The following is a 25,597-nucleotide window of genomic DNA, read 5'->3' on the forward strand; positions in this document are numbered from 1 at the left end:
TAGCACGTAGCACAGGGCTTGATATATATCTTCTCATTAAATGCTTGCTTCCTTTCTCCTTCTTTCCTTCCCTGTGTAGTAACTATTTCCCTCCTAAATTTCAGTTTTTTTCATTAGTCATTTATGTAATATTATATGTTATAGTTACCTGTTTCAGTAGCTTAAATTTCTTTTTCAAACTATGAACTTCATGAGGGCCGTAATATAGATTTTGTATTTCTCTCATTGCCTAATATTGTTAATCCTAAGTGGCTTACTAAGTGTTTGTTAAATGAATGTTTTATGGAGACTTAAGGCTAAGTTGTTGATCCTTCAAGAGTCTTAACTAAATTCTCCTTTTACTGCCATCATCTGGCCAGGACTGAAGAATTAAAAGCCTCAGACAAACTGAAACCTAGGAAAAACCTTACTTTACAAAGGCTTAGGTCAACCACGGCATCCTTCATGTCACTCTCCTTTATCCCCTCTGAAATGAAAAAGTGGCTCTTCTTTTCTTGTGTTCCAGCTATTCGTGAGAGGTTTCCCTTTCTGTTATCCCCACTTTCTCACTTATCTGGACTTGCTATTTATTGGCTACTTCCCTATTGTTTAGAGATATGTTGTGGTCTATTCCATTCTCAAAAAATCCTCACCCAATACACTTATTTCTGATAATTATCATCTCATATCTCTCCTTTCTTTCATGGCTAAACTCCTTCAGATAATTATAATAGGTGTTTCCTCCACTTTACTCTTCCTATCCGACTGTTCTTTCTCAGTCTATTTGGCTAGATTGTCACCCAGTTCATATCCACTAACTGTGAGTGTGCGATAGGACTTTATCTTGGGCTCTCTTCCCCATAGGATGATTTCATTAATTCCTATAGAGTCAATTATGATCTCTATGCTAATGGTTCTCAGATTTATTTATACAGCCCTAACTTTTACTGATCTCCAATCTCATAACTAAGAAGGTCCCAACTTCCTGTTGGATGCTTTGAACTGGATGTTCCATAGTAATTTTAATTCAACATGTTCAAAAAAATTCAGTATCTTTCCCCTCAGATCCTTCCCTGTTCAGAACTTCCTTACTATTATTATTGCCTATTTACACCACCATCCTATCTAATCTCCCAAGATCAAAAAGAGGCAAAAATTATCTTATCAGGAAGAATGTTTTGATAATTTAAGCTATCCAAAAATTGTTATCTCAAGAAGTGGTGAGGTTCCCTGTAATATTCTTCCCTAAAATATAATGTTCTCTGGGAGCAAGTTTCTTGGGGGGCTTCTGGAAGCAGCCTTCCTTTCAGTTCAGTGTAATAATCACTTCAAATGCAGTCAGGAGTTAAAGTCCAGTCCTTTATTGTTTCCTTTCCAGTCTTGTCTCCTTCCTGGGACCCGGTTAGCTTTCTTAGAAGCCTATCTCTTTCCTTGTTTCCGAGAGCTCCTGTTGCTAGTCCTTTGCCTCTTCTAGCTTCAGCCTCCAGCCAGCACAAAGGTGGAAGATGGAATGAATCTGTCTCTGCTTCTGAGAGTGGGCTTGTGTCTCTGGCCCTGAGAGTTTCTTGCTTATATGCTGCACATTGAGTATACACCAATCATTATATCACTAGGAATCCATTATTTGGTGTAGGATTAAATCAATGCTAAACTAGATTTAACCATTGTCTCTTCAATTCTACTCAGTACCTTGTTTCAAGTTCTGGCCCATAACATCTCCTTGTAGGATCAGATCAATCATACTGGACCATGCTAAATTAGATAATTATTGTCTCTATCAATTCCACTGTCTCAGTACCTTATAAGAATCTTAACAGTTACCCTTTTTAGAAGTCTTCAAGAAGAGACAATAATTCCTCATTGTGTATGGGTTGGATTCAATATCTGGCTGAAGTTACTTCCAATTCTCTTATTCCTTGAGATGATAAGCTTCTTGACAGCAGGTAGCATGTCTTTATTCTCTTTATATTTTTGACAATGTGGTAGGTAATTATTAAATGTTTTGTGGAATAAATATATGCTGAAAGAGTATATAGTTTAAGCATTTACCACATGATGCTTAAATAGTTTGAATTGGTATTTTATTCTGGTTGCAAAACAATTAAGCATATATTTAACAGTAACTAGGGGGGATAGTGGAGAAAGTACTGTGCTTGGAGTCAGGAAAACTTGAATTCAAATTCTACCTCAGACACTTATTAGTTGTGTGACTGGGCAAGTTAATTTAACCACTGATTACTTCATTTTCATCATCTGTAAAAAATGGGGATAATAATAGTACCTACCTCCCAGGATTGTTGTAAAATCAATGAGATAACTGTAAAACATTTAGCATATCACCTATCGCATAGTGCTATATACATGTTAGTTACAGCCCTCTACAGCCCATCCTATGTGACTTGTCTGGGGCCTCTCAGACTTCCATAAGTTTGCTTCAGGGAGTATGTGGAAGACTGGAAACCTTTTTCATTTTCTCTTGACATTACAAAGATAGTCATGGGACCCTGAGCTATTATACCTCACTCTTGCCAGATGATCAGCTGGGATACGCTGTGGCTAGGCTTGCTACAGTACCAATGTTTGAACAAGTAGAATCTGAAAAGGGTAGTCCCGAGGCTGTGACACAGCTGGAAATCCAAGCCACGATTGTGGAAACTGGGGAATTAAGTTGGACAAGAGGTCCTGCGGTATAGAGTGGGAATGTCTTTGCTTTAAGTTCAGTGTAATGGAAGGCTACTTAGCAGTAGCTCCAGCATATGAAGCCCCTAATGTAGGAGGCTCAGACCCTTGAAGATTTGGCAGTTTCCTCATCCTGTGTAAAATCCACAATGAGAACACAGCTCAAAAGGGAAAATGGGAACCACAGAAGGCCTGGTGCTCCCCCCCCCTCAGAATTATCCTTGTGTCTAATAGTCATATTCCGACGCCCTCGTTTTGTTAGGTCAGTAACAGGGTGTAGGGAGTTCAGAAAAGACTAGGACCTCTGGTGTGAGAACCACTGGGCCCTTTTCAGGTTCTCATCTACCGTGGTGTCCGTCTCTCTCTGGGGCTCCAGGAAGCTGTAGCAGGCCCAGCAGCCACACCCCGGTAAACCATGTCAGCCAGGAGCTACACCAGGCTGAGGGTAGTAACCAACGGCCCTCACGCCCTGGTGAGCTGGGGGTGTCTGCCACAAGCAGTGAATGTTGGCTGGGCAGATGGGAACCAGTGGCCGTGATGGCAGCTGAAGCAGGTCCAGGGAAGGCACCCAAGAGCACCCAGGCCAACCCCAGCTCTCCTGCCTGTGTCCCGCTATTAGGCTGTGCTGGCTTTGGAAGAGAGAATGAGGTCAGGATTTCATTCAACCCTACGTCACGTAAATCCCAGTTTACCCATGGATCAGAACGCATCACTAACCCTAAATGCGCTGTGGCAACAGGCAAGTGACAAAGCAGTATGTAGAGAGACAGTGGGAGCTGTGGTCACAACTCTGGGCCCGGCCTGGGATCCTTTCTCATGGAAGCACCCTGGGGATTCAGCAGCCCCTGAGGTGTCGGAGCAGCATTTTAAAGATCTCACTGCTCACTTCCTGCTGTGACGAGGGGGCCAGAAAAGGTGCCCTAAAAATTGTCTGCTTTATCCAACCGTGGCCTGTTACTGTGGCACGTGCTTCCTAAATCCCAGAGCATCGAAGAGATAAAGTAATGAAACACAATGCTTCTCATTTTTTCCCCAGATACATTTAGTGCTATCCAAACAAGGCTTACTGCAACTAAATAACAGGAGAACAGATCCATTTTTTTCTGAGTATATTTATTTTCCTAATGACATCTTTTTCAGTTATTGAGAATTTCTCCTTAGTCATATTTGGTTCTAGTCACATCCAGCATTACCCTCTGAAAATTATTATCAATTCTTCAAAGGCTGTTGTGTCCCATGCCTTCCAGACATATTATAACTGGTAAATCAAAGGAGAGGTCTAATAAAATAGAATTTAATTTGGTTAAAAAATGCCAGAACAAAAAATGAACGTGTCTTTTCATCAGTTTTGCCAGCAGTGTAATTGTGCAGCTGTTAGTCAGCAGCAAGTAAGATTTTTATCAGGTTTGCCTGGGAAATGAGGGGTGTGGTGACCTGACCCGCATCAGTCTGGATCTGCTTTCACATCTTGATGTCCTGACATCCCTTGCACCTTCCTTCTTTCATGGACTTTGTTGTCCATGTGTGTAGAGGACTAAAACTCTGAATAGGTGTACTTGAATCTGAGAATGCAGAGCATTTCCAGCTAATTACCTATTCCATGTGAGACAATGGCTTCCTTAGCATATATTTGGATCATGGCTCTCCTCACCTTTGGTGCTTGTTGAATGTGTGGTAGTAAGATAATTCATAGGCGAGGATTGGAGGGCGGAGTGAGAGAAAGGAGAGTGACTTGGGGGCAGGATGAGGAGAGAAGCTGGTGACTCAGGACTCCAGAATCCAAGAGAGATTTTTGGCAAGCCTCGTGGCAGTTTGCCTGCCTCCTTCACTTTCCCCCCTAAAGACCAAGGACTTTTTTGTCCTGACTCTGACTGACCCTGAAGCCTTCCAGGGAGCTAGCCCATACTTTACACATGTGTAAGGGGGACAGGCACTTGATAAATGGTAAGTGAATTTTTTTAATGTGCCTGTGGGTTGTGGATAGAGTTCTCTCTAAAATGTAATGTTCTCTGTTGAGGTTTTCTTGGGGTCTCTGGGAGCAGCTTTCATTTCAGTTCAGTAATCATCACAAGTGCAGCTAGAGGTTAAAGTCCAAATCCTTTATTGTCTCTTTCTAAGTCTTATCTCCTTTCCTGGGGCCTGGTTAATTTTCTTAGAGGCCTATCTCTCTCGTTGGTTCTGTGGGCTTGAGGTACCACCTGCCTTCTTTGGCTTCTGAATTGCCCTGACTCCAAAGGTTTGTACTTCAGCCTCTAGCCACAACAAAGGTGGACAATGGAATGAATCTGTCCCAGCCTCTAAGAGATTCTAGTGTGCTTGTCTACTCTGGACCTGAGAGCTTCTAGCTTATATATGCTCTACACTGAGTAAAAAATCAATCATTATATCACTAGGAAACCATTATTTGTTGTAGGATTAAATCAATGCTAAACTAGTTTTAACCACTGTCTCCTCAATTCCACTTAGTACCTTGTTTCAAGTTCTGGCCCATAACATTTCCTCGTAGGATTAAATAAATCATATGGAACCATGCTAAATTAGATAACTATTGTCTCTATCAACTCCACTGACTTAGCACCTTGTAAGAATGCTTTGTTTCAAATTCAGAGTTCTGGCCCATAACAACCAGCCATTCCCCTTTAGGAATTTCTACCGCCTGAGGGTTCCCCAACATATGGATGTTGATACTTTAGTGCTGCAGTTTAGCCTTGTTCATTGTTAGAAAGGGAAGAAACTACACATGAGGATATTATCACTCTTCTTAAGCTTTACAACTGTCCTACCCACTTTGATTGAAGATGTCTCATAAAAGCAGTCATACTTATTCTTAGTTTCCATTTGGCTGTATCCTAATGACCAGTTTACTTGCTTGCTTGAACATAGGAGCTTTGCTGGTGATTCTCCTTTGATCTCTCCTATTACTTATATCCTATTATTATACAAATCCTTGATGTTCCATCTCCAAGAAATTGTCCATAGAAACTAAGATGGACTACAAATCTGTTTTATATTTTCTGAAGAGGAAGATCTTCTGGACTTCAAAATGACATGTCTTATCATAATTTCCACTGCTCCAATACATAGATTGCCATTTCTAAATAGCATAGAACTGAAAAATCTTTGCAAAGCATTTTGACAACAGGTGTTATTTTAGAAGAGAAACCAAGTCACAGAAATTAAGTGACTTGCCCAAAGTGAAATATAGTAAATAACAGTTGTGATTGGAATTGGTTTTCATTTCTCCCTTCATGTTTCCCTGAGACCACAATTCTTTTAACTTTTTTTTTTCCTGGCTCCACACTGCAAATGCCTTCTAATCTACTTATCTTCTAGCTCTTTAAAACTCACTAAAACTGCAACAAGACCTGAAATAAAATGAATCAAAAGGCAGAACTATACAGAGGTAGGGATGTGAAATTATGGCATTTCCCATCCTTTATTGACTTAGGGTATGTTTTATGTGCTGAGTCATCAGAGTCCAAACATAAATATGGGCTACTTTTGAATTACTTCAGACTGGAAATATAATTTTTAATAATGAATTCATTTTTAGCAAAATTCTATAACAAAATTTAAATGTCCTTTTAGTGTTTGTTATAATGGTTTACATGTATGTACTAAATGAAGGAAGAGGTTTTACAAGAAAAAAACAGGGTTTTATAACACATGGAGCCTGAAGAAGCACAAATTTTCTCTTAAAGTTGTCTCAAGCTGATGAAGTGGACAAGTTCTTTGGTCTTTCTCTGCTTAGCTTCCTTAGTTGTAGTAACTTATACCAAGTGACACATATTAATTAGAATGTACAATAAAAATCATTGTTTTTGGTCACAAAGAGAATAAATTTCAGATTCAGATAGTAAGACTTAAAACTCAATGAACACAATTATAATAATCTTTTATTTAAATATATAAATATGAAAATATGAATTTTTCTTACTACTTAGTGAACAAACAAAAATCAAAACCCCATAAATAGGATCATGTCATGATGAAAAATGAATAAAGATACACTGAGTACTTAAGTTTGGGGAGAAATTTACTCATATGAAACCAAAACTGTGCAGTTTAAAATGAATCCATGTCCAAGATACAATAAGTGAACTATGTTTCCAATTCTGTAAACTAGTTGCAAGGACAAATTATAAAATACTTTCTACCATACTTTAATTGGGATCTCAATGACAGCTTTTTGTCATCAGGGAATAGGGCAAGTGGATTTATTAAGTAGTTGAGGCAGGTCAAAATTAATTTGTACCAAAGGAAATATCTTCAAAATGTACCAAAAAGCTGTCTTGCTCCAGCTGGTGGTGATATTTGAAAAGTCGTTATTTCCAGAAGCGGTAAAATCCCAGTGCTATTGCCAGGCAAGTAAAAACAGATGCTGTAAAAAAGAATAAGTTTTTACTATAGTATGAAGAGTAGTCATAACCACTTTTCTAGGGGCAGTGAAAGCAATTTTATTTTTTAATCTAAAAGAGAACAAACTAAAAAAGCAACAAACTAGCCTTCTAGTCCATATTCCACATACTTGTCCATGCAAAGTGCAAATAATCTATAACTGATAGGATATAAATTGAAAGACAAGATGATATAATTAGATACTGTGGCAGATTAAAAGAAAACTGTTATGTGGCTGGTAAAACCCAAGTAAATAAGAGTTGAGAAGAGGAAATATGATTTGCTTTTAAAATGGAATTTATAGACGAAATTTACTCTATTTTAATGAATGGGAAACAACTAATTACTGATGTGGGAGTTACTGCTGAAACAACTACCACATAGTCAGACCACTGACTTGTTAGAAAAAAGACCAAAGTTAATACAAAGCTAGAAGAATAAAAAATGAGATAAAGAGATGGCATATCTGACCTATTTAGCCAAGTTATTATTTCTGAAATATGACATGGATAGAAGAAAGGCTATCAGCACTAATAAAGTAATTTCTGACTGATACAAATCAACTGCTATACAAAGGAGACCAAAAAAGCTCAGAAACCTCTGAGTTCAGCAAACAACTAAGTTTCTTATCAAATGGAGAGATGTAGCAAGCAAGAGCAATCTTGCTTAAGAATATAAACTTATTTGTAAAATCTTATGGAGAATGATATCACAAGATTAAAACATTAGTGGGTCCAAAAACAGTGAAGCAGTGGAGGAAAAACAAATTATGAGACCCAACCAATCATTCCAAGGACATTTAAAGACGAACCTGAGGATGTAAGGACTCAAGAGATGTGAAAATAATTTTATAATTTGTGATAAATCAATCTCTATCTTAACATTATAAAATTTCCAGTGAAAAGGTATGCAGTGAGTGTGAGCCAGCTATAACACATTACAAACAATAGCTATATGGAAAATTATCCACCAAAGATTCCATATAAAAAACCTCTAATAACAAAATTGGGTAGGATGAGAAAGGATGTAGAGTGACCAATGGGTCCCAAAGCATAAGGATCTTCATCCTCTCTAGTGAACTTAAGGAAGAAATTGACAAAGAAATGTACCAAGTGGGCAGCTTGGATGGGGTGTGATCTCTGCTGGCAGAAATCTTTAGGTCAATAAAATTATATATTTATATTCATACTTGTGTTACATGAGTGAAGAAGGCTGCAAACTACCAAATGAGATGTTTACTAAAAGCTCCAGATGTCGAACTCTGAGATCTGGGAGTTGCAGAGTCCTATTTAGGCTGGATGTAACAAAGAATTTCCTAACAAACAACCAGAGCTGTCCAAAACTGCAATTAGCTGCTTCAAAAGGGAGAGTGATTCTCCATCATTAGAAGCTGCCAAGCAATGGGTGACTTTTGTCATCAAGTAGTTGAGAAGATTGTATTTGAGTACAAGTTGGATAAGATGTCCTCTGAATTACATTTCAACACTAAGAATATTTATAGGAAAGCACTCTGAAAGATAACAAAACAGACAAATATAAAAGCATATTAACATTTCATTTAGGGAAAATGTTTTTGATAGTTATTTATGAAATATATTATTTGTACCAACATGTACAACTTCCTTCTTCAACAGAGGATATAAAATCTAACTTGGCCTCTTGGTAATGCATGGTTACCATTATTATAGTACACAAGTCAGTGTTATCTGAATTCTCCATCTTCTTTACCATTACTTCTTAGATCTGAGGGCAATTAAGAATATCTGTTCTGAATACTCTTCCCAACTGCGTTTTGATTTTTATTATTTTTAATTAATTTTTTTTTTTTTTTTTTTTGGTGAGACAATTGAGGTTAAGTGATTTACCAAGGATCACATAACTGCTAAGTATTAAGTGTTTGAGACTAGATTTGAATTTAGGTCCTCCTGTGTCCAGAGCTGGTATTCTTTCTACTGCACCATCTAGGTGTCCCCACCTTGCCTTTTAATTTTCTATTTCTCATTTTCTAGGGGTTAGAAATAAGCCTTTTAAGAGAACCATTGTTCACTAAAAAAAATTGGCTGAATGAGATTCTAAGAATGCTTCTTTAGAATTAAGTAGATGACCTATAGTGTTCATGTTTTTAAAAAATAATTCAGAGATGTGTTCAAAAGGAATGAAGATGCTAAAATAGCCCCTCCAAATAAGTAAGTAGAATTACTATTTAGTTATTACCACCAATCTTAAGAACTCCTGGTCTTACTAAATTCAAAGATTCATCCACAACAGCAACAATCCTGAGTACCAGAAGAAAAGGGAAGAAATTAAAGGAAAAGGGAAGTCCCAAGAGATTCTGTTACTCTTTACCTACAAGAATCTTTTTAAAAAGCACATCAGTCTGAAGGAGGGTAATATTTGGAAGATAAGGAAAGAAAACAGTCCTTGGTATTGCTTCAAACAAATCTTCCTAAGCAAAAGGAAAGCAGAAGATAGCAAAAGGTACCCAAAGAAAATATGTAAAGTGTGGGAGAATTATATGCCCGTAATTCATCAATGTTTATCAATGTTTTAAATGTATATTTATCTCAGGGTGATTTACTCTTTTTATGTTTCAAGGTTCTTAATATTAGATAAGTAAAATATTTTAGAGGCAACTCCAAAGAGTGATCTTCTAAAGGAAGGCTGCCACCTCTAGTTTATAAACAGAAATTTAATATAAAAGAAAAAAGTAATCAAGCTAGAGTTCAGGTGGCAGACTAAGGAAAAACAGCTTATCTTACAAGGAATTGTTATATAATCCAAACACCAAATCATCCAAAATATCAAAAGCTTATGCCACACCCCAGATGTAGAACCTGGTTCTTATACAAAAATATTCTTGTTCAGAACTCAAGTATGGTCCTCCTAACATGCATGTTCTAGGGGCATTTCTACAGTAGAGCACATAATACATAACAATCCTTTGCTTTAAGATTTCATTATTCTGAAAGAATGCTACCTCGTATTTCAAAAATTTTAACTCCACACTTATGAATCTTTTAATTCTTAGGGTGAGCCATATATGTTACGTTTGAGATGGAGCAAATAAATTACTATCTTGGAGGACAAACTTAAGAAGTTTAGATTTTTATAAGTGCTGATTCTTTTATTTTAAAAAAGAAAAAAAAAAGTCATATTATTTAACAAGATTTAAAGATGTCACTTTGCTCCTCTCTGCCAAATGTGTTGTTAAAAATCATGTCTCCTGTACTAATATCACTCATGGTTTCTACACTGTTACCTTGACTTATTATCAAAATGTTTTTGGGAGAGTCTCAATGGATGAAACTTTTTTATGGAAGGAAAAACCTCTCCAAAAATAATAATCCAAGCTGGCAGTCTTACACTGGTGAGAAATTGGAGTCACACCTGCACATTGCCAGTTATGTGGTTGGCAATGTATAATGTAAGAACTCTAGGAGCTGCTGGAAAAGGGGAATATATGAGAACAGCACCAGCTCTCCAGCTGGGATCTGTACTTAGTTTCTTTGAACATGGGCTGCAATAGCTGGTGTGAATCAACCAGCTGCATTAACCATGGATGTTACAGGGGGTCTACAAGAAAATGTCAAACTATTGCACATTAGGACTACCTATATGTCACAGGGGATTCTTTTTTGGATTGGAAAGCTGCCTCCTCACATGCCACATCTGGACCTTTATTTATGTACTTTGATTAGAGAGAGCACTTCATGGGGAAAGAAAGCTCGTCTTGGCATCAGGAGGTATTAAGTAGAATCTTGATTCCCTTAATGAGGTATTAAGTAGAATCTTGATACCCTTATGAGCTAAATTATCTTGAACAAGTCAACTCGGTTTACTCCTATATTAAAATACACACACACACACATACACGCACACACACACACACACACACACACACACACACACACATAATATTTCCACTATCCACTTAAAAGGGTTATAAATAAAATAAAAATCCTCTACAAACCTTAAGTGTTTTAGAAATATAACCTAAAATATGAGTTCCTACATACTACCACAAGCCTATATATACATTGTAGCAATTCTTGAATTGAACCTTAAATTGTACAAATCTGGAAAAGCAAACATTATTAAACTCCCTTCCTCCAAGAGGACTTACCCGCAAGGTAGCGAATTGTCTCAAGTTTGTTTGACTCCATCAGTGTTTTTAGTGAAGCAATTTCAATGTCAATTTTATTACTGGTCTGTGAAATAATGTTTTTGATATGGGTATCCTGAAATGTAAAATACAATTTTTATCAATTTGTGGTGTCATCTCTGTCATTAAATGCATCTAAAGAAGCTGGATGAGGAAAGAGAATTCAGAAGGGCAAAGGAGACTTTTCTCCTGATAAATCACAAGGAAGAGGCAGTCAGACTGGTCTTTCTTACTGAAACAGAAATAAAAAGATAAAAAGAAAAAGTGTAAAAATATCCTACATTCAAAATAGCCTACAAGAGTAAAAATACCCAAATATTGGAGGCACGAATACTGGCAAGGATTTTGTTTCTTGTTCAAGGTTGAGTTTAAATGTATTCAATTCTAAGAAAGAAGAAAAGGATCCATATGTGCAAAAATATTCATAGCAGTGACAAAAACCTGAAAACTGTGCCCAACAATTGAGGAACAGCTAAATTAGCCAATTAAACTAATCAATAAACATTTATTAAAGACATCTACTATTGCCAGACACTGTGCTAAGTGCTGGGAGTACAAAATGAGTCCCTGACCTGAATGAGCTTACAATGTAACTGGGGAGACAATATACAAACTAAATATGCACAAAGTGAGGTAAGCACAAGATAAATAGGAAATAATAAAGAAATGGCCCTGGAATTAAGAGAGATCGCAGAATGTAGGATTTTAGTTCAGACTTAAAGGAAGCCATGGTGGTGAATAGAGCAGAGGAGGGAGAATGTTCCAGATGTGAAGGATAGCCAGAGAAAATACTTGGAACTGAGATATGGAGTCAGAAGGCCACTGTCATTGGATTGTTGAGTATGTGTTGGAATATGAGGTATATGAAGACCAGAACGGTAGGAGAGGACTAAATTAAGGACTTTGAATGCTAAACAGAGCATTTTGTATTTTGTCCTGGAGGCAACAGGAAGCTAATGGAGTTTACTGAGTAGTAGCTGACATGATTGGACCTTTGCTTTTGCAAAATGACTTTTGTGATTCAATGGTTTCTAAGTGAATGGAAAAGACTTGAGGCTGGCAGATCCACTAGCAGGTTGTTGCAGCAGTCAGGCACAAAATGATGAGAGTGTGTACTAGAGTAGTGGCAGTGTCAGAACAGAGAAGAAGGTATTCTGAAGAGATGTTGCAATAGTGAAAACAACAGAGCTTTGTGAGAATTATGATATGGGGAGGTGATAATGAGATATCCTAGGTTGTAAGTCCAAAGAACTGGGAGGATGGTGTTATCCTTTAAGTAAGAGGGAAGAATTGTTTAGGAGGAAAGAAATCTGCTATCCACTTTGAGAAAGTGAACTAATGGACTCAAGATTGCAGGTTGAAGCATGTTTTCTTCTATTCTTTTTCTTGTTTCCCCCCCTCCCCTGAAATATTGCTAGTATGGAAATCTGTTTTGAATGACTATATATATTTGTAATGAGTTTTATTTTTCTAGCTTTCTCAACACAGGGGAGAGTAAAGGAGGGAAGGGAGAGAATTTGAAACTGAAAAGAAAGTTTAAAAAACCACAACAAATACTGTACTCAAGCCTTGTGGTAAAATTTAAGTAGGAATAAGTTGGAAGATAAGCAAGAAAGAAAAAGCAGTTTCTACAGTGTTAAAAGGCTTATAAACTCCAATCCCAAAATGGAACAATAGAAAGCTAAACTTATAATTAATGAGGAAACATATCCTAACTTACTCTTTTGTTAAATTCAGTGGTTGCTTCCATAAGTTTCCTTTCTTGATCTGTAAACTGAAAATTTTAAGGCAGAAAGTGATTAAAAACTGAAGAAATGAAAAAGAACAAATAACTAAGCTATCTTAAATGAATATTACCAGATCTGTCACTCTGCTCCTCTCTAGGTTTATATCTAGCTTATTATTTGCTCTGCTTCGAGTAGTTTCAAGCTGTAAAGAAAATGAAAAACATACTTTGAAATGACAACTTGCTCTTTTTGGAATTTAGAAAATGTTCTTACATGGTAAAAAGAAAATAATTTACTTACTAATAGTTGCTGTTTAATTTGGTCTAATTCAATTTTCATTTTCTAGGTATAAAAGGGAGCACTGAACATTAGTATTAATCAAAAGATCATCTTCCATTTGACCTAGAAATTCTGAAACATAAGAATACTAAAAATTTGTGCAATCTGTGGGTTTCTACAATAGATCTGCCCTATGAATAAAATATAAACTAGAGAAATTCTCTTGAAGACAGTGCATTATTAGACCCCCCCAAATTAGATTTATTTCAATAACTAGATTTTATATCCAAATACTGTTAACTCTTTAAAATAATGATTTTTTTGTTAAATGAGAAAGAATCTGCTTTATCTTTTGTTTGAAACAAAATTCTCAATAATGTAGGTAAAATAAACCAAAATTAATAAAAAACTAAAATGTTTCACTAGGCATAAAATTAAAGTAAGTTTGAAATAGGATCTTGACAGGTTTTTTTTTTCTGGGTGGAGGGGAAGGGCATTAGTTAAGTAAGAAATGAACCCAGAGTAGGAGAGAACTTTATTAGTTTTTTTTTTTTGTGTGTGTATCTCTGAGCAACATCTGAATTAAATATAAAAGTCCAGGTGTTCTTATAAAATGTTCCTATAAAATTTTTTAATGATTATGAAGCACAAAATTTAATTTTGCCATCTGTCTTGTTAAAATATTTTAAAACAGCAAATTTTGTGATATGTGTTAAATATGTGTTCATTATTTAAAAGTTTCTATTACCTCATTTTCTGCTCTCAGATTTGCAAATTCACTTTTCTCTAGGATGACCATATCTTTCCGGATTGAGTCCAAATGTGCCATTAATTGCTGGACAGTAATTTCCTAAGAAATAATATTTATACACTGAATTAAAAAATGTTAGGCCCTATGGTATTCATAGAAATTAAGAAAAGATATAATTAAGATAACATATATTAAAGTGATAATGTTGCCTCACTAATCTGAAGAACAATAACAAATCTGAAAATTGCTGTATTTTGGGTAAGAAATGCCAAAGTGCATAAGAATATTTCCTAGGAACTAAAAAAAAAATGGCTGGATTCTTACCAAAGTATAAGGGAAAAAATTTGAAATTCACTTCTTTAACTTTAAGAACAACCCTATCTGGGCAGCTAGCACAGTCGATAGAGCACCAGCTCTTGAATCAGGAGGAGCTAAGTTCAATTCCAACCTTAGACATTTAACATTTCACACTTCCTAGCTTGTGACCCTGGAAAAGTTACTTTACCCTAATTGACTCAAAAAAGGAAAAAAAAAAGATAAAAAATAAAAAAAAGAGCAATTCTATTATAGAAGTGAAAAGCAATAAAAGTAAAGGTGATTAGACTTGGATTTAAAAAGCCCTGGATTTGAATTCTAAGTCAGATATTTACTAGCTGACCATATAAGTCACAAATTCTGGGGCTGAGTCTCCTTATCTATAAAATATAGATAATAATGCTTGTTCTGCCTACTTTTCACAGGGTTGTGAGGTTAAGTACTTTGTCAAACTTCAAGCATTAGAAAAACATGAGTTAATTTGTAATAGGAAAACCCAAGGTACTATGTAGGAGTCAGAAGCTGGTAATGAAATAAAATTAGTTGGAAAATGTTTGCCTAATTACTTTGGGCATCATTTCAGCAGGATAATTTATGAGTCATTTATTAAGCATCTTTATACTATGCTTTGAATTGGAGAAACCATATTAAAAGTGGTTCCATATCCAACTTCAAGGAAGTCACATGGCATTTATAAGGTTTCACTCAGCTAGAGATACAAATTACAAAGAGTAGCAGAAAAGATAATACATTAAAATATAAAACTGGTTTAAAAAAGTTTTTGCTAATAAGTTATTCTTCTAATTCTTCTTTATACTCATTCCTCTAATCATTATTCTAATACTAAACTTTCTTAAAATTCAACAGTCTAGTGCCTTATTACAAAAGTACACTCATTTTTCTTAATCAAAGGAAAAGGAGGTGATGACAAAGGTTTGAAAAAGACAGTTGGAGGAAGATTTTGTTAGTATTGTTAAGGATACTCTTCCACATCCTCAGTATTTAAAGGAACTTGCTGTCATTCATAATTATTACCAGCCCTCATCCTTTAGAAAAAATGCTGTGGTCACTGTTTAAAGTCAGGGAAGTAATATCGATGGCTGCTTTGCTAGGCACTGGGACCAAGCAACCCTAATAGAACTACTTCAAATCTAATACAACTCATGACACCTGGGTATCTTAGCAGTTCTAGACAATTTCTGACAATTCTAGATTTGGACTGCTCATCTTAATCCCACGGGATACTCCTTCCTCTACTTCTGATTTACATGCTTATGGGGGAGTGAGCAAAGGGGGAAAGGGTATGACTTTTTTTTTAAACTAAATCCTTTTATATATTCAAATTGTACCTGAACAGCAACACAACTGTTATTAAACCACAGAAACAGCAAGATTAAGGGAATTTTCATTCATTTAACACAAATTATTTGATTGTCACCTGTGCATGAATTTTTTTATGGAGCTATTTTAAATTTCTCCCCTGTGAAGTCCTGATTAGCCCCTTGGAGGCCTCAGAATCAGCCAGAGTCAGGATAAGCAAAAGTCCTTGGTCTTTAGGGGGAGAAGTGAAAGGGACGGACAAGATTCCCACAAGCTCTCTACAACCTCCCTTTTTTTCCTGTGTGACTCCAAAGTGACTCTGGCTATTCTTACTCCACTCCTTAATCCCTCCTTACAATTCTCTTAACCCCATGCATTGAACCAGCATTAACTGTGAAAAGAGAAATTCCAAACATGCTAATAGAGTTATTGTCCAATAGGTAATTAGCCTTAAGTGCTTGAATGTTTGATTCAAGTGCACCTATTCAGAGTTTCAGCCCTTTACACTCCCCTATGATGATGATTATTAATCATGATTATTTTTCCATTTGATTTCAGACTGTCATAGCTGGAAGGGCCCTCAGAGGTTTAGTCCAACCCATAGCTGAACCACAATATAAGTAACATGGTCACCCAGCTTTTGCCTGAAGAAAGCTTTATATGTGAGGGAGAACCCACTTCCCACAGAGCAACGCATTATACTTCTGGATTGCTCTGTAAAAAAATTTTCATTATATCAAACCTCAATCTACTTTTCTGCAACTTCTAGCCATTATTCCTCCCAGTTCTGCCTTTGAAGCCAAGCATAACTACTCTTATCACTTTTCCATAAATGGCTCTTTAATTACTTAAAGGTAGAAGTCATGACTCTCCTGAGCCTTCCTTTTCTCTCCCACACAAACTATCTCAGCTCCTTATTAATCCTCATGATATCTCTGTGAGGCTTCATTCTACAGATGGGGAAACTGAGGTATAGAGATGATGATTTGCAGTAGAAAAAAAATCTGCTTAATTAAAATAACATATTTATAAATTAGAAAGTAACTTATATCTAGGATTTGAATACTTTCAATTCTGAGTGTGTTTAACCTAAAAAGTAAAATTAAAACTTCCAAAATCAGGGTACTCCATGGTCCAGAAAGTATTGAAATGTCACTTAGTTTGAAACTGCATGCTATAGAACAAGAATAAAATATCCCTATCTCTGCTGTGGATTATTGTGAGGAGGGAAGTGTCAATTTTTAAATAATCTTTGAAATATAACTAAAAGTAAAGAGAGTCTATTCTTAGGAAAATATTGTATAGTACTGAGTCAAAATTAACTCATGATTAACAAAATGAATCATGCCACAGATGACATCATTAGTTTAGTGATTAGCTTAGCTAATCAACTTGTATAAAATTTACTGCTACTAGTTCAAATGCTTATTTTAATTTGTTTATATCAATGGACATTTGTTATGATGAATTCTCATAATTAAGCCAGAAGTGTATCCTATTTACCTTAATTTAGACTTTAGCTCTGAAATTCTATAAAAAGCAGGTAGAAAGATTTAATTGATGGGAAACATAGTAGGGAAGATCTCTTGAAATATGAAGGACTTATTGAGAGATTAATTGTGTGATCTTTAAAAGAACAAAAAGTCAAGTAAATAAGTATCATTTATTAAGTGCTCTGCTCTATTTAGCAGGTCATTTCCTTTAATGAACAATCACAGAGAAGAAAAAAAAAAAAGCAGTTGAACACAATTAACTAGTACATTAACCAAGTCACACCTACAAAGTCAGACCCACTTTTACAAAAACAGGAAGGAGGTATTGATTTTTTCATCCCTTTGAGGATTAGGATTGGTCATTATAATTACCAGTTTTGTGATATTAAGTAAATCATTTAACCTCTTTGACCTTTTGTGTTGACAAAGGCTATTTTGGGTGGGTTAGGGATAGAGGTTGGCTATTGTGTGATTTCTAATATGTTTTTTTCAGTTCCAAATATAATTTTGTCCAAAGAGAAATTTCTATATGTCATCGTTTTTATAATTGAAGAACCAATGAATATCTATAGATCTGTTTTATTGCCTTAACCATCTGAACATGAATGATTTGGGTTTTCCAGGAAAAGAAAATACCTTAGTTCTTATAGAAAAGATTAAAAAACAAACTAAAGGGCAGCAGATGGACTAGTTTTTTTATCTTAACATATAAATGATACATGACCAATTACCTGCTGAGCTTGAGTGACCATCTCTTTATAGATTGTGTCTAGGCTGACATTTGACAGAATTATTAATGATAACACAATGGTTTCTGCTTGTGCTTTAGTAAATCCTGTAGGCAAGAAAGAGACATTAATATTTTTATAAAGTTATAAATGCTTATCAGAATAAAAGTTTATGCCACACTATATTTTTGCAGCATCAGATGTAAGCTGCAATGTGATGAAATAATGGACGATTATATGACCATAATATAATTTCACCTTTGAAGTATATATTCAATACAATAATTGGTTTCTCACCATGATTTTCCAAGTCTTGAACCAATGAATGGGTATCAAAAGTTAACTTCCTTTGCTCTAAAGGAGTTATGTCTACTGTCCTCATGTCATAATTTTTCTTGGAGCTAGTGGTCAGTAAACCTGAAAAGAGAAAAGGTCAGATTTTTAAAATTGAAACTAATTTGTCAAATGTCAAAATCATTTAGAGGCTTATCTTTCACTTTTTACACCAATAATTTTTGTAGAAAGCAAGAAGTTTATTACCTCAGTTGCTATTTTATTTCCAATCGCTGGTTAAAGATTGTGAGAGGCAAAGAGTGCATAATACAGAGCTGGCCTCAGAACCAGGCTGATCTAAGTTCAAATTCCATCTATGTCTGGAATCGGGGCAAGTCAGTGCTAAAGGTAGCTCTCTAAGGCTCGAAATTGAGGTACAGCAACGATATGTACTAGTAGAGAGAATTTCTCTCATCTGAGAGTACCCTATATCAAAGAAATCAGAGGTTAAGTCTTTTTTACTGTCCCTCTTCAATTAAGCCAAATCTATTTTGATATATTTAACCAAATTATTTGAAAAAGTTTACTATACATTTGAGTTATGAGGCCTTTATCCAAGAAATTGTCTACAAAATCCCTATGCCTCCCAATTTCCTTCTGACCTTGGTTACATTTGGTTTTATTTGTACAAAACCTTGGTAATGTAATCAAAATCATACATTTCATATCTCAGTGTTCTCTGTTGTTTATTCATAAATTTTTCCTTATCATAAATCTGGGAGTTAATATGTTCCATGTTCTTCTAATTTACTTGTATTTTCCTTTAAATCTAGGCCATGTGTTCATTTTGACTTAATCTTGGTAAAGGGTATATGATATTGCTCTATCAAGATTTCTTGAAAGATACAACAGAAAACTTCATTTGATAAACCTCCAATCATAATTATTAGGCAAAGCATTAATCAATAAACTATATACTTGCCAAAAGATATTCACTAATGTGTTGAAAGAGAAAAATAAGCTGAAAAGAAGATTCTTATAGATGGTAAGGTCTTCTAGATGTTTCTGTTTGTGAATGACATTATGCTGACTGCATCTAACACTAGAACAGAATTGAGACTTTTCAGAAAAGCTCTTGACAATTTTCAAGAGTTTGGCTTAACCACCTACATGGAAATCAGTAAATGGATGAAGAGAACTTCTAATCCAGATTATGGGATGCAGGTAAATGGACAACATAAAAGTTCATCAGTGTATCTGGGTGCAGACATTACATTTTTTCATTACATGGGCAATGAGATTGTCATTATGAAATTATGAAGTTCATTTAACAACCTCCAAATTCTCCTAGAATATTTTAAATATCAACATAATTCTGATTGTGTTATATAACTTTGAGTAATGAAGCATTATAAACTCAGATGCATTAAAAATGTGTTAAATCGAACAAAAAAATCATACCGTTCATAGAATAAACATGAAGAACTAGAATAAAGAATAAAGAATCCTCTCCTTCCTAATTTCCCATGCCAAAATGGTTTCCTGCCTCATTTCTACTTCCTAGCTTCCCTGACTTTCTTCAAGTCTCATGGATAGAGCATGAAATAAGTAATGGACAGCCTGTGGGTTACATTGGTATCCCTGTGATATCAGGACAAAGGAAGGCATGTTGGGTAATCCCTACATGGAAAACACAAGGACACAGGACGTGCAGGCATAGCAGTGATATGCATCACTGGAGGGAACATTCATATTGAGAAGATCACAGATCCATTAGACTTTTTAAGTGTGTTTCATTATATATATTCATTAGTGATACAGAGAAGGGACTGATTGGCATATTCAGGGAAAGTCGGATGGATTGTGAGTCCTAATGAAGTGACAGAATTTAGACTGTTGAAAAGCAGGCTTTCTAGGTTGTTCTAAGATATTTTTCTATCATGTGATCAAATGTGCATTTAACAAAAAGAAATAGATAATACATTGGATTGCAGGATTCAAAAAGAGCTGAAAACTAACATTCTAGACTGAACAGAATATGATTCTTATTTACTAAGAAAAAAATAAATTAATTTCTATTAAAATCAACTTCATAACCATGGGATTAAGTAAGTGTTGCCAAATAACATTCATGTAAAAAAAAAAGTGTTGGGAGCCCTATTGGCTGGTTTTCCCATCACTAGTCTTAGCTGCCAAACTGAGCTTTCTTAAACTGATGTTTTGGTCTGACCATATCACCCTTCTTTTCCTGCTTTAATAAACTTTAGAGGCTTCCTATTGCCCCCAGGACCAGATATAAATTCTTGATTGGCTTTCAAAGCTCATTATAATCTGCCCCTTTCTACCTTTCGAGTAATATTACATTTTGATTCCACCAGGATACTCTATGATATAGCCTCTCTGCTCTCACTTGAAAATCCCTAAACAAATATTTGTACTAGATCCCTCTCTTTCCTAATCCCCCATGCTAAAATGTTTTTCTGCCTCATTTCCACCTCCTAGCTTTCCTGACTTTCTTCAAATCTCAGCTCAAGCCAACTTTCTGCAAAGTCCTTACCAGTCTTTAATCTTAATACTTTCCTTCTGAGACTGTGTACTTATTTGTCCTGTCCAAATCTCATTTGTACGTAGATGTTTGTATGTTTCCCACAATTAGACTCAAAGTTCCTTGAGAGAAGGGACTTGTTTTTATCTTTCTTTGTATCCCTAGTGCTTAGCACAATGCCTGGCATACAGTGGGCACTTAATAAATATTTGATAATTGCAAAATCAGTGTATCAGCAGTTTGAGAGAGAAGCAAAGCAATCTAATGCAATTTAGGCTATGCAAATACTCTTCTTTCCTCACCTAAAAAAAGTAAACCACCTACTATAATCACATAGTCAGCAGAGATATTTCTTTTCCACCCAATTTGTAATCCTGCTGAGATATTATTTCTGCTTATTTTACCTTATGCATATGTCAACCAATGGAATTATTCTGCATTTTATATAAACATTTGGATGTCCAAGTATTTAGACATTCTAGGTAACTATCTCAGTATCAATCCCTTCAAAAATAGGAGCTTGTGAGGAGAAGGCATTCAGATTTGAGGAATGTCTATGGGTTACTTCATTAGAGGGGACCGGTCCTTCAAAAAAATGTTTTGACTCAGAACTCTATTTCAGTTTCTTTTTTGGTCATTCAGGATTATTCTCCTTCCTCCCATCCCTCAATATCTCTGACTATCTCATACTAAAATCTCTTAGTATAAAGACATCAAAAGAATTTCTCTTTTGTAATTGTTGTACAGCATGTAATCCAATTACCGATGCTTTTTATATCCAAATCTTCATTGAGCTCTGAATTCCATCCCTATCTTCCAACAATCATACTCTAGGACAGGGTTAACATTTTTTTTTTTTTTTAATGCTATGTTAGTCTAGTAAAGCCATGAAATCCTTAGAATAACATTTTAAATGCACAAAATACAGATGATAAATGCTTTTTAAAAAAAAGTTCATGCATGCCAAATTAAGAACATCTGCTTTAGGAATAGTCATTCCTTTCAATTACAGGTTGTATCTCTACCAGCAGATTATAAACTCAAAAGCAAATACTGATTTGTCTTTATCTCCCCACCTATGAGGATTATAATAAATATTGAATATAATACTTCTCTTCCTTGGGACTAACAATGAATTGTTTCAAGTTGTGTTTCATTATGTCCTTAAACTATTTTAAATGTTTTTTAATTAAAAATTTCACATCAAACTTACAAATTTAGCATTTAAGACCCTCTACAATCTGCCCCAAACTTATCTTTTCCCAACTTTGCTCTAGCTAAATTTACCTGCTTTGGTGCTTTCCCACCACTTCTGCATTTTTGTTCATCCTGCTCCCTGTTGGGATGGCTTCCATTTGTTTTTTTTCCAAATCTTGTACTCCTCTAAAATTCAGTTAAAATGTTGCTGGCTTCATAAAGGCTTTTCCTCATAACTGAGTGTGATAACAATGATAATTATTGTCCCACATGTACAGCTCTTTAAGGATTGCAAATAGCTTTATGGACCATTATCCCTTGAATCTCACTACAACTTTGAGAAGTTCTATTTTTCCCATTTTGCCGAGGAAACTGAAGCTCAAGGTTATCTTGCTTTCTCAAGGTCACACAGTGCTGTCTTAGATAAGAATTAAACATAGGTCTTCCTAACTTTAAATCAAACACTCTGTCATGTTGCCTTAATCTCACTGAGTTCTGGTAGCCCCCAAATCTCTCAGTCCAATTGCTTATCCATCTGTGTTGGATGAACATAGTTATCTAGCAACCATTGGGCTGTTTCTGCCTGTCATTGTAAAAATGTATTATTATTATATGTAATATAGCCTAATTAGCATATATATGCACTAGTAATATGTATATGTATAATACTAGTATCAATACATTACATTATATATTATATATACATACATACATGCACTAATAACTTGTTTATGGATCACATATATACAGGCATATATGTATATGCGCCAGTATCTTATATATATATATGGAGTAGTATCACATATATGTATTTATGCATATGCACTAGTAACACACACATATGGCTTAGTATCACATATATGCATGTGTTTATGTATCTCATTACTGTCATATGTATATCACTAGTGTCATATGTATGGGGTTTAGTACCATGTATATGATGGTATATCTATATCTATATCTGCACTAATAGCTTATGTATCACATATAAACAGGTATATGCATATACATATATATGCACCAGTATCTTATGTATATACACATATACTAACAACATATGGCCTAGTTTTACAAATGTGCACTGGTATCTTATGTATACAGCCTAATATCATGTACATGAAGGTACATATGTATATGGACTAGTATCACATATATGCAGGTGTATATGTACTAGTATTTTATGCATATGGCCCAGTGTCACACATATACAGGTGGATATGTATATGAACTAGTATTTTGTATATGGATTAGCAATACGTATATGAAGGTGCGTGTGTGTATGTATGCACCAGTATCTTATGTACTAGGTTCACATATATGCAGGTAAATATGTAAATGCACCAGTATCTTATGTGTATGGACTAGTATCACATAAATGCAATGTATATGCATTTGTGTATGTGTCTCAGAACTAGAAACCAATCTCAGCTGTCATCTGTAACTAAGCAGAAATGCCCAGGTCAAGGCACCAACCATTTCGGTGCTTAGTCGGTGCCAGGTTGGGTACTCAGTGCCGGGGACACCACCATATGCCCTCCCCAACTAAGCTAACTAGGAACACCCAAACACACAAAACCCCAGCTCTCCAGGAGCTCACAGTCTAACGGACCAGGCAGGGTCCAGACTCCGCTTGGGGAGGATGGAATTCACGCCCGGCAGCAGCCCGTTCCAGATAGGGAGAGCGCTCGTTAGCTTGTCTCCCTAGGCTGAGATACGATCTCTGATTTAACCTGTGGGAGCTTCGGCGATGGTTAACAACTAGAACTAAGGAAGCTCCCTCCATGCAGCATCCCGTTCTGTGCCCAGGGCAGCCCTGGGAAGCAGGCTGAGCAAACAAGCTCGGAAGCGCCAAACTGCCAGACCTGGCCAACTCCAAAGATCCGCCCTCCATTCCGCACCCGTCACTTAAGCTCCCGGAGCCTCATTTTCTCAACTACAAAATGGGCAAATGGGTCCGATGATCTGCTCTGCTTAGTGCTGGACCACCGCCCCCAATTCATTCCCCTCGGTGTCCAGCATCATCAAATCTGAGTCTGGCCCATCCCCAATCAACGTTCTGCTCACCCCGAGGACTCGGCAGAGATGATGCTGGATGACAGAAGTAGAACTGACTCAAAGAGGGAAGGGCAGGGGCGCCATCTGAGGGAGGACGGGAGTAGACAAGGTTCTAGGGGGGCGCCCCAGAGAGGTGGGGAGGGTCGAGAATGGAACGCTCTGGCATGGCACCCCCTCACCAGTAAGAGGCTCAGAAGTCCTGGGAGGGTTTGACTAAATGGGGAGAGCTAGAAGGGGTCGCGATGGCTCCTCTCACCTCTCCTCGCGGCCAATGGACCGCCCACTACGCCGACGGGCCTCCCGTGAAGGGAAAGGACCCCCGAGACGCTCCCGCCACCAGCGGAGCGAAGAAGCCGCAAAGGCCAAAGGCCCCACATATTTTTCAAGGCATCCAGGTTTCAAGTAGTGAGGCGGTTCCGGAAAACTAGTTTGGTTACGCAAACATTTTTGAGAAGAGTAGTCACGTTTCCACAGTCTCCTGGGAAATGTAGTCTCCGATCAGTTGAAATCCTCCACAGGAAATGTCGTTTGGCCGCTACGTCCGGGTACCGATGATGCATACGTGGAGTCCCAGTGAAATTCCCCGTTTTATGCAAGGTCCTTTGCCCTTCTTCTTTCCTTCACCCTTACCATTTCCGCGTTCCCGACTTGTTGGCGCTGGTAGCCGGCCTCAAGCGGAATCTTCCAGGAGAAAAGATCTGACCTCGGGAAAGTTTCTTGGCCAAGGACTTTAGTGTAGATGCTATTCCTTTTAATGATACAAAACATCCTCTGGGAAACGTAGTTTTTGCTGGGCCGTAGTGCATCTCGGGAACTGGAAATCATTTAATCCTCGATGCTTCTGGGAATTGTAGTCCAGACGAACCGAAATTCGTTTTTGCCGGTGGGGTATTGGTACTCCTGACGCCCTCTTCAGTCTTGGAGGCCAAGCTTTAGGGTCCAACGGAACCGTCCGCGGGTGCTGCGCCTCAAGTCGGAAAGTCTCTAATCCGACTTTAGCCGCCGCTGAGGTGTGTGACACTGAGCGAGTCACTTTAACCTTTGTTTCAGTGTCCTCATCCGTAAAATGGGACTTCCTCCCGGGGTTATATGAGAATCAAATGAGACGGTGTTTTTAACATACCCGACGTGTATAAATCTGCCAAATGGGATAATGTTTTAAAAGTAGCTGCATTTAGTGAATGCTTGTTTCATGCAGCGCTTTGGGACTCGAATTTCGTGGAATGAAAGAAGCTTCTCCAGCTTGTAACGGAATAAAACTCTCCCCAACATGCCTCGAACATGGGTTCTGATGAAGACCTCCACAAGCTGTCTTTGGGCAGCTCCTCTCATGCCCACTTTATGAGGGAGGAATTGAGGCAAAGATACCCCGACTTCTCTGGGATCAGGCCGCCAATAAATAAGCTCAGCTCCTCCTGCTGTGCACAGAGCACTGCGCCAGTCAGGAAAAGCCGAGTTCAAGGGTAACTTCTGACCTTTGTGACCCCGAGTAAATCACTCCCCCCGTTTGCCTGTTTCCTGAGAAACATTCCAGTATCTTTGCCAAGAAAACCCCAAACGGGGTCATAAAGGGTAAGGACTGGACAACAATAACCTAATCCCAGCTTCTTCATTCTGCTGTTCCGCTGCCTTTTGACCTGAGGGAGGATACAAACAGCTAAATTTTACAACGGATTTGATATCTAAAAACAAATGT

The 25,597-nt window shown here is 36.8% G+C and overlaps 1 protein-coding gene across 3 annotated transcripts; it reads right to left on the bottom strand.

Moving 5' to 3' along the window:
* Window positions 1-6,532: 6,532 nt before the first annotated feature.
* Window positions 6,533-24,668, bottom strand: CCDC90B (coiled-coil domain containing 90B). 3 transcript variants are annotated; one of them, XM_051987232.1, is made up of 10 exons: window positions 24,158-24,256; window positions 21,937-22,082; window positions 18,129-18,248; window positions 17,835-17,938; window positions 13,973-14,074; window positions 13,246-13,287; window positions 13,076-13,147; window positions 12,939-12,992; window positions 11,180-11,294; window positions 6,533-7,039 (listed from the first exon to the last, which is right to left on the bottom strand). In XM_051987232.1, the coding sequence occupies exons 2-10, from the start codon at window positions 21,965-21,967 to the stop codon at window positions 6,984-6,986; spliced, it is 696 nt and encodes a 231-aa protein (XP_051843192.1). In that variant the 5' UTR covers window positions 21,968-22,082; window positions 24,158-24,256; the 3' UTR covers window positions 6,533-6,983. The 3 variants fall into 3 exon arrangements, with proteins under 3 accessions (XP_051843192.1, XP_051843191.1, XP_051843193.1); XM_051987231.1 differs by lacking the exon at window positions 21,937-22,082 and having other exon boundaries at window positions 24,158-24,662; XM_051987233.1 differs by lacking the exons at window positions 11,180-11,294; window positions 21,937-22,082 and having other exon boundaries at window positions 24,158-24,668.
* Between the last annotated feature and the right edge of the window lie 929 nt (window positions 24,669-25,597).

The sequence above is a fragment of the Antechinus flavipes genome, chromosome 3 (genome assembly GCF_016432865.1).
Source record: "Antechinus flavipes isolate AdamAnt ecotype Samford, QLD, Australia chromosome 3, AdamAnt_v2, whole genome shotgun sequence".
NCBI lineage: Eukaryota > Metazoa > Chordata > Mammalia > Dasyuromorphia > Dasyuridae > Antechinus > Antechinus flavipes.